At 38.6% G+C, this 9,724-nt stretch overlaps 1 protein-coding gene across 1 annotated transcript; it reads left to right on the top strand.

The window, feature by feature from the left end:
- The first annotated feature begins 214 nt into the window (after positions 1-214).
- On the top strand, positions 215-9,724 carry LOC121420784 (EF-hand domain-containing protein 1-like). The gene is made up of 11 exons (XM_041615422.1): positions 215-339; positions 2,583-2,804; positions 4,061-4,348; positions 4,905-5,060; positions 5,356-5,548; positions 6,001-6,218; positions 6,706-6,846; positions 7,495-7,680; positions 8,343-8,560; positions 9,025-9,217; positions 9,515-9,724. The coding sequence occupies exons 1-11, from the start codon at positions 295-297 to the stop codon at positions 9,587-9,589; spliced, it is 1,935 nt and encodes a 644-aa protein (XP_041471356.1). The 5' UTR covers positions 215-294; the 3' UTR covers positions 9,590-9,724.

Genomic DNA, 9,724 nt, shown 5'->3' with positions numbered 1-9,724 from the left:
GAGATATATACTTAATACATCTCTATGTTTGGACCCGACCACCGCTAAAATTTTGCTTTAGCGCCATCTATAGTTTGTTCTTGTACATTCGTCCATACCTGTTTACATAGCAACCCAGCTGCCAAGCTCGACCCCGATGTTAGCAACGCGTGTAAATGACTGTGTTCAATACTCCTATAGGACTTCCCTGATCAAAATACTATCCGGCTAGGCTACGCGTGTGTGGTTCGTGTTTTTCGTGATTGATAATATACACAGGCAACAACTGGAGATAAAGTGTGAAACAATATCAATATGGCTCTTCCTTTTCTACCGGGAAATACCTTTACAGACCCAACGGTAAGTGCAAATTTGCTGAACATTTGAAGCTCGAAAATAGAGATGTGGATTTGATGACAAAAAAAGTTGGAGTTGGACCGAGTCAAGACAATATTGTCAATGTCAGATTGTCACCAGTGTCTCTTTCATTTGTCAGACAGAGTCGGGAATGTCTGAAAACACTGTCACTGATGCATGAATATGATGATTGAATGCAGTCATGAACACTAACGTTAGATCTACATTTATGCTAATTTGTTTTATTCTTCATAAAAGTAACAAGTAGGCCTAGATTCTGCATTCTGACACTAAAATTTAAAGAACCTGGCCTTCTTGTTTTCGTGACTTGTTTGTGTGTGTGTTGCAGAGCTACCAAGTCTCACGCATTGTGCGTGAGACTCACGCATTCAGGGTCCGTCTCACGATCTCACGCATGGCACCCATTTTTCTCACGCATCGGGACCCGACAGAAAAAAAAGAGAAAAAATAGCATTATTCACCAGATTATACGACTGGCCGACCACCTTCGCGTCTAGCCCGGCACGCGAGACGAATCGAGAGTGCAGTCAGCGCACAGCTAGTACGTGATACGATGAATTGCGTGCGTGCATCGCATGGTTTTGAAGCCCATATCTCATGAGCGCGCGACTTTTCGCAACGTACGAGTGTAAGTACTGGCCGCACGCGCACAGAGACGTCGAGTCATGAAAATCTCACGCATAACATTTTTTTTAACTTGGCATCTCTGGTGTTGGCCCAGTCACCACTCATTCAATGAACAAGGCTTTTGTTTGGGATAGTATGATGGTGGGCCCCAAGTCTGCACACCTAACAATTTCCGTTATTATTTAACATGAATTTATTCTCATTTCACAAAATCTTTCAGTTGATAAGTTCCTTAGGTCCCCTACATCATTACAAGTTAGTGTGCCAAATATCTCATAAAAATTTGAAAGAAATGTATGATTTTTTTGGGAAAAACCTCGGGCATTCATTTTCAGATTGAAAAAAAAATTGTACCCCATGTCTGCGCACTCATTCACTTTGCACACGATTCAGGGATTTTGCTGACAAAGGCTGCATTTTGAGGCTGTCACATGAAATACCCTGAATTCATTATTTTTCCACCATTTTGAGTCTGATTTTTTATGAAAACCTATCTATGTATTGTTATGTAAAAAGTTCGTGCTCGTTGCGTATCTTCTTTTACTAGAATCGCGCAGATATTCGGGTGCGCAGACTTGGGAGACCGTGCAGACATGGGGAACTGACCATACTTAATAGGCCTCTAAGGATTTTATTTGTACCAAAAAAAATTTGTAACTGTTATGCCTAGATTCTAGAGGTTCTAGCTCTAATTCATAATTGTGTGTGGATCTACATTTAATCATAATAAAAAAAAATATCACAGAGTCCTCAAAGCTAGTCAAACCACTGCATAACGTCTGATGCCTGACAATTTATATACAACAAGGGCCAGGCACGAGCAGCCCTGCTGGGATGTTTGGCTGATAATGATTGAGTTAGTGTTATTTATTCCATTCGGCCCAACCATCTTGCCATGGGGCCTGCTACGAATGTCAATTGATTGCTTGTCTTTCCATTAAAATGCCTGTAATAAATCTTAATGCGGATTACTATGGTGATTCGAGTCTAGTGGCAGTGCACGGCCCTCGGGGGGCCACTTACATTGACGAGTGGATACCATGCGCGACCAAAAAAACACGTAAAAAGGATGTCCTTTTCACAATAGGGCACGTTACGTACGTAACGTGATAAGGGTGTCAAAAACACAAAAATAATGAAAAAGGGTATCTATTTCGCTAGGAAAATTACGTGTTTAGGGTCAAATTTGCGGGGATAATAAAACAAAATTAAAATGTTTTATAAAGGTGTCCTTTTTGCCCCAACACTACGTGTTTAGAGTCCTATTTGCGCGAGGTGTAGAAGGTTGGGTCGTACTAAACCAAATAAGGTAAAGCCGACGACCGAAGGACCCGTAACAATAAAACATTCCTGTACTTGTTTAGGGGTTCATTTCAGGGAATATTTGCCAAGAGTATCGTTTTGTTCCAATACTTGTTAAGGGTAGGGTTTCACACGCCAATACTTGTTAAGGGGTGCATTTTCAGAATATGGAAATTACGTGTTTAGGGTGCTTTTCGAGACCCCATGGTCGCGCATGGTATCCACTCGTGAATGGAAGTGGCCCCCCCGGGGCACGGCCATATCATTATAATCATTCTTATCATTAATCCCTTCAGCAACGGAAGTTTCACAGATCCCAATCCCTCGGCTACAAAAATGGATATGCCCTGCCCGCAAGGCCGGAGGTCGGCATCGGAGGCGAACCATTGGAAGTCAATCAACTCACTCTTTCAGAATTAGATGAACTGAATAACAAAAGACCAACACTGACATATGGACAAGCTAAGCAAGCACCACCAGAAGATTTCATCCCTGCACACGTAGCTTTTGATAAAAAGGTTAGTTTGGCTGTATACTGCTGTATCAATAATGATAAACCTTGATTATTGTTTTTTTTACAAGTTCCATAAAGTCAAACTGTTGGAGTTATTAAACGGTACATGTACAGTAAGTCCACCTCAACAAGCATAAATTCAAATCATCTTTTCTGTTGGAATGAACATCCCCTTTAAACAAGGTTGAATTTTTATATAGTTATCCCTTTGTTTCTCAGGTCTATGATTTCTGTTGTTCATTGCTATTGTAAGAGGGTCCTCATGTTACTGGAACATGTAGCCTGCATTTATCAAATGATATGATGAATTCTTTTTTCTTTTGATCAAACAAAATTGAATGGAAACTACTATCAAATTTGTTCAAATTTCAGAATGTAATGTTTGATACCTACAGGCATTACAACTTTTAAGACAATTCGTCGCACGCACCACGAACCGTCCTCTCTGCGCACTTCGATGCGAAAGTTAGTTTTGCAGAAAACGCATTTAAAGAAAAGTTTTTTTTTTAACCAGCAATAAGTGCACCTACAAGGAGGGCAAATTATTTACCAGTGTCTTCGTTAAAAAGTTCAGGTTCCAAAGTTTCATCCCGTATCTTTATATTTTCTTGAAGTTAATTATTTACGCCACAGTGGGCAATGTAACAGAGAGGACGGTTCGTGGAATAGATACAGTGCGCATCGAAGTGCGCAGAAAGGATGGTTCGTGGTGCGTGCGACGAATTGTCATCAGGTTGTTCTATGTCCATGAGTTTGTTACTATTAAAAAATACAGCTGATGTACCTCAATATTTTAGGATAATTTACATGGTATTAATCTGTTAAGGATTTGGATGAATATTAAGAAAACATAGTAAAAACAATGAACAAAGTTCATTCAGTGGACAGTAAACAATTGGATTTATTCATATTATGTCACCAGTTTACATGTATCTCAGCTGATTAAAAAAAAAAAAGGGAGGTACTTGCACTTTTTACATTGGTCTTGAGTTGCCCTCGATTTTGATTACTGGGAACACTTAAACATTTACTCTATTTCTCTCTCTTTCACTCATTTATGTCTTTCTCCCTTTATCTGTTCATCTCTGTCTCTGTTCCGCAATCCTTTTCTCTCTTTGAAGTCAAAATATTCCTATTGTATTTTTGATGGGAAGAATTCTTAGAAAATAATTCATCTTACTGTTTTGTGTTAGCATTTTTCTCTTCAAAAGAAAGTGAGAACTGAGAGGTCACTATTCACATGGATTATTTCTTTTCTAGGTACTGAAATTCAACGCATTCTACAAGCAGACCGTCCATGAGTCACCCAGCGAATACTACCGCGTCCGTCCCGTCATCATCTACTACTACCTGGAAGACGACAGCATCTCGGTCATCGAACCCCACATAGAGAACAGTGGCATGCCCCAGGGCAAGCTGATCAAACGCATGAGGTTGCCCAAGAACGACCAGGGCGACCACTGGCACTGGAAGGACCTCAATCTTGACATCCAGGTCACGTTCTACGGCAAGGTTTTCCAGATCACAGACTGTGATAAGTGGACAGCGGTAAGCCCTCTTTCTCTTGATTGTCCTACATGGGGCCTCTTCCACAAGACTTGTCTTTGAGCACAATTGGGGGGAAAATCAAGCACAGTTTCATGGACAGCTAATCAGTGTTCACAACCGAGGAATAAAATTACATGGGACACCCCCTAATTTGCCCTTAAAATGTCCAAAAGTGTCCTGGGAAACTTGAATAGAGCCCTGAAAAATTAAAACAAGCCCTAAACAATTTTTGGTTGTTTTTTTTGTTTTTAATGGGATGGGCAGAGATGCCAGTTATATCATCTTTTTGAGTAGGATTTTTAAGGGGGAAGTGACACTAAAAAGGGATATTATTGAATATTTGAAACTTGTAAGAATGAGAGTGTTGGTATGTTTTTTCAAAATTTTAAAGAAAAATAGGATTAAAAGAAATTGTAAAATGTTTTTTCTTATCACAATTATTGTTGGCAGCTCTGGATGGGAAACTAATCTCAATCCCATTCAATTTACTGTATGCATATTGATGGAGATTTCTTCTTTACACTTAAATGTTTTTGGGGTTTTCTTCTCATTGTAGGAATACATGGCAATGGAAGGGATTGAGCTGAATCCCCCTGCGCCTACCCCTTCAGATCCCCATACAGAGTCTCGCAAGGAGAAGTCTGCCATCGAGGCATTCACCACACCCAGTACATTCGACAAACTCAAGCAGTTCTTGGAACTCGATCGGAAGGTACGGTATCGCTGCGTGGGAAGTCTCAATGCCACATTTGATCTTATCCGAATGTTTATGAATATTATTATTATCATTACTATTATTATCATCATCTTCATCATTATTATCATTGTTATTGGTAGTGTGTCATTCAGCAAAATGAAAATTTTACCAAAGAAATAGATAGAATAATAGATATGAAATAATTGGATCAACTCTATAAACACCAAGGTTTTCCCCAATTATCAGAAATGGTGTAAGCACTTCAACTTATAAATTGATAACTTTGATAATTTTCATACTTGATCCTCAGGTTCTGCGGTTTTTCTGTGTTTGGGATGATCGAAGCAGCATGTTTGGTGAGCAACGACCTTACATCATACAGTACTACCTCGTAGACGATACAGTGGAGGTCAGAGAGGTCCACGAACCCAACGACGGCCGAGATCCTTTCCCGCTGTTCCTCAAGAAACAAAGAGTTCCAAAAGACCGTGACAATGTTGACTGTAAGTTTCACTCAAGTCAGCTGTGCATTGTGTCAGATTTGCTATTATGTACTGCTCCCAGTTTCAGTTTGAAATGAAATTTGCAGAATTTTTATGCAAGTAATCTGACTTGGCATTTCTTTTTGTTTTAGATTTTTAGTTGGGTTCAGAGCAATGCCTGATTCTGATAGAACAAATGATGTGAGGAGGAATTATAGCTGTATTGAAATCCTAACATAAGCTACATATTGATTGGGTGCATAGGGAGAAAGTGGGTAGGAAAATATTGATTCTCATGTGATTACTTTTTTGTAATTTATTTGGCTTAAGAAAGCTGTTTTAGCTTTATGTGTTGATGTAGCAATGCACATGAATCATTCTCATTTTGCCTGCATTTTTAAATTAAGAAATGATAAATTGTGATATACATATGCTTCAATATTTTTCATTCTCTTCCATATTTTCTCTCACAGCCTCTTTCCGTGCAGTGGTTATGGAGCTTTCGAACCATGAAATCAAGAACTGGTACAGCCCTCCAGACTTTGGCATCGGCAAGACGGTTTACATCTACAACAGGCCATTCCTCATCTACGATGCCGATGCTTTCACAAAGCAATACATGGAACAGCTTGGTGTCTCTCAGTCAGGCCCAGTTCAGGTTTCTATGGAAGCCAGAAAGCTCGCCAAGATGGTAAGAGTCTGAAAATGTTCAAATATTTCTAAGGCTGGTATTCAATTCAGTACTTAATCCAAATGTTTAACTCAGCATTCTGATTCGGTAAACTACGTAGCCATCTTTGCGAGAGACACGATTCCAATTGATTTCCCGCGTCAAGTTTTCCATCGAGGTCAAGTTTTCCTTGGAGGTCATATTGTCCTTGGAGCACCAACTTCTAGGATCTTACAAATTTATTTTTTATCATAGTCTGCACATTGTACATCATAGCCAAATTACTCAAATGGTTCCATTCACAAGTCTTTGCAGAATTACACATGAAAAACAGAAACATATCAGTGGTAGGTAGACTTTTATGAATGCACATTCACTTGTCATTGAAGTGCTAGGCTGTGCCAATTACCAAGTTCTGGCCAAATATCTGACATTCAGTTGTACTTGTCAATGATGGACACAAAAGAAGAGCTGATCTTATATTTTATCTTTTGATTCTTTCACGCAGGACTTGCCGCCTTACAATGGCTTTGGTTCCTATGAAGACTCCCTGCAGTCCTGCCTGTCTCTGGTTCCCCAGCCGCCCAAGAAAGACTTCATCAAGATGCTGGAGAACGATCATAAGATCCTTCGATTTGAAGCCGTCATGGTAAGTTCATCATCCCATCAATACAGTGTGTAGAGGATTTGACATGGCAGGGTATTTCAAGAAAACAAAAATTTCCATGAATTTCCTTGATGACATCTCAAATTCCATCATAATTATTCCAAATCCTTTCCAGTTTCACATGTTTTCTTTGATATTGCAGCAAACTAATTGCAGTATGAAACACTGTTGGCTACTTCTACTTCTGACTGTTGGGCCAGTCAAAATTCCATGACCTTTCCCTGATTTTTTTTTCATTTTTATTACATTCCCTGACTTTTGCATGACGGGAAAAGGGAAACATAATTTCACCTGATTTCCCAAGTGGGCTGGGAAGCCTTTATGAGTGATGATCTTGAAGTCAATTATTGTTTTGAAAAAGGAATAATTTCAATATTTTGACCTGTCTGAGAGTTATTCCATATAATGCATTTCAGAGAATCAATTCACCCTATTTTTTCATGCAAACTTGTCAGTTGTAAAAAAAATTATTTCAAACTCCTTTGTAATTGACAAGATTTTTAGGAAATACTTCAGAGATTAAAATATATATATTAAATGTTTGTATCTGTTTTGCCAGCTTCTCTTGCGATATCTTTTGATCTGTTTGATTATGATCTTTGACTTTTTTTTCTTTTGCTCCTTTTTTAGGATTCTGTGCGACCTGAGGACAAAGGTCGTCGGTTCATCATCAGTTATCGTCTGGCAGATGATATGATCAAGATCTTTGAGCCCCCTGTCCGTAACTCAGGAATCATCAGCGGTACATTCCTTGAGAGAACGAGAGTGACCAAGCCTGGCTCAACACCTGAGAATCCACTGTTCTATGGCCCACAGGTTAGTACTAGTTATCTAACCATGTTCTAAACTCTGGTTTACTAGAAACCATGGTCTAAATCTGGGCTTCAGTTATGGAAAGCTGGAAGTGTAAGAAATATGAAAGTTGCACAATTTTTCATTTCGTTCTATTTCCAAGCTGAAATGGTGAAGAAAACTGTTTTATTTATCATTCCCAAACAGTTTTGAATGAAGTGAACACCAAATGTGCTGTCAAATAGAATCATTACCATGTAACATTTTCAGCTCAATTGGTTATCCACAGTCAAACAACAAATTTTGACTATAGAGTTTGAATTTTAAGCCTGATTTTTTTTTTTATAAATTTTATATGCCATTATTTGTTCAATGTACAGCATGATTTTTGTGTGTGTGCATTGTGGATTCCGAAATTTGTTGGATTTTTTAATTGAAATTCTGAAAAATCAATCATATCAAGTAGGGGGAGATGAAATACCCTTGTATATATTTTCCAAGCAAGATTAAGAATAATGATTTTTAGGGCCTATGAATAATTTTAAAAGATTTCATTTTCACAATACTGTACAAGCTACAATGACTTTGGGTACCCTAGCACAGGTACCCATTAAGCACCTTGGTGGAGTGTGATTCCTTGCCAAATATAACTAAGTCTTCTAACTTTTCTACTTGTCATTGTTTAGGACCTGACCATTGGCTCTTGTCTAGAGGTGTTCAGCCATCGGTTCATCATAACCGATGCCGATGACTACGTACTTCACTACCTGGAGGCCCATAAGCAAGACTTTCCAGGCTGTGACAAGACTATCCATAGCATCCAAGCCACCAGGTCCATGGGCCTGCCTTCCAAACCAGCGACGTTAGCATCGCAGAAGGGCGCCCCCATGACTGTCAAGAGATCGTAAGTGACATCCTTACTACATACCAATGCAGAGTTGTGTGCACAAAAATTATACCTTGATATGAAATGAGTTGGGTTGAAAATTGGAAATGTGTAATCATCTGGCCTAGAGCAATTGAAAATTATAAATGTTTATTGTAATTTTTTTTTTTCATTAGGATACATTGTAAGTCTGGCCAATAAAGGTATCAAGAAAAATTGTAATCTTATAAAAATTGTAGTTTCAGTGCATGATTTTCCTCTTTTGTGCAAAACGAGCAATGGCGCATCAATTTTAAAATGGAATATGAGGACTCAAATGCAATTTTGGGTAACCTACAATTGTTTGATCTTGTCTCTCAAGTAAGAAACTATTTAATATTTATATAGGAGTTTCCAAATAAAGCAACATTTATTGAGCTTAGCTGTTCATTATCCAAATGTCCAATACTATAACAGCATTTACTGAATGTCACATTTACCAGGCCAAACGACCTGAAACAGCTCTTAGCAGAGGTCAAGTCTCAACTCCGCAAGGACAACTACATCAACTTCACCTCCTTGACGGAAGCCTTCTTACAGTACGACCGTGACCGTTCAGGAAACATTGATGTGAATGAGCTCAAGGCCGCCTGCCACAAGCAGAATCTACCCCTAGATGATGATGTCATGCAAGCGGTAAGTATCTCTTTTATCTGGATCCCAAAGCTTTCACAAATGACATGACATATAGCTCAGCATTATGTTGTGTACAGTCCATCAGGTTTTTACAAATCTACTTGTTTCAAAGTCAGGTGTTCTAATAGAAAACTATATATTTTGATATGAGGAAATGTTTTAAATAACATCTTTTATCAAAGATGATTTTATTTGACTTGTACCTCTCATTTTCAATGTGTGATATTATGATGTTTTCATGTGTGGTGGTTTCTAGTTGGTGATTACAAAGTATTTTATTTTTTTCTTTTCTTACAGTTGATTGAAGAGTGTGGTGACGAACATGGTAGAATCAGCCATGCAGAATTCATGAAGTTCTTAACGTGGGACTAAGGATAACAAGCAGTGACGGAAAATGCGCCAGTCTCTACTGATTTTGCCCCAAACCAGACAAGTCAATCAATTCTTGAATCTGAACAAAAAACAGATTTGACTGATTGTTTGCAAATCTCAAACGGTTGATCCGTA

This window comes from Lytechinus variegatus, chromosome 1 (assembly GCF_018143015.1).
Source record: "Lytechinus variegatus isolate NC3 chromosome 1, Lvar_3.0, whole genome shotgun sequence".
NCBI lineage: Eukaryota > Metazoa > Echinodermata > Echinoidea > Temnopleuroida > Toxopneustidae > Lytechinus > Lytechinus variegatus.
The sequence above is the reverse complement of the archived record's forward strand: the minus strand, read 5'-3'. Positions and strand labels throughout refer to the sequence as shown.

Coding starts and splice junctions, on each gene's coding strand:
- LOC121420784 (XM_041615422.1), top strand. CDS start 295: ATGGCTCTTCCTTTTCTACCGGGAAATACCTTTACAGACCCAACG. Junction 340..2,582: donor ATACCTTTACAGACCCAACG/GTAAGTGCAAAT, acceptor TAATCCCTTCAG/CAACGGAAGTTTCACAGATC. Junction 5,061..5,355: donor TCTTGGAACTCGATCGGAAG/GTACGGTATCGC, acceptor CTTGATCCTCAG/GTTCTGCGGTTTTTCTGTGT.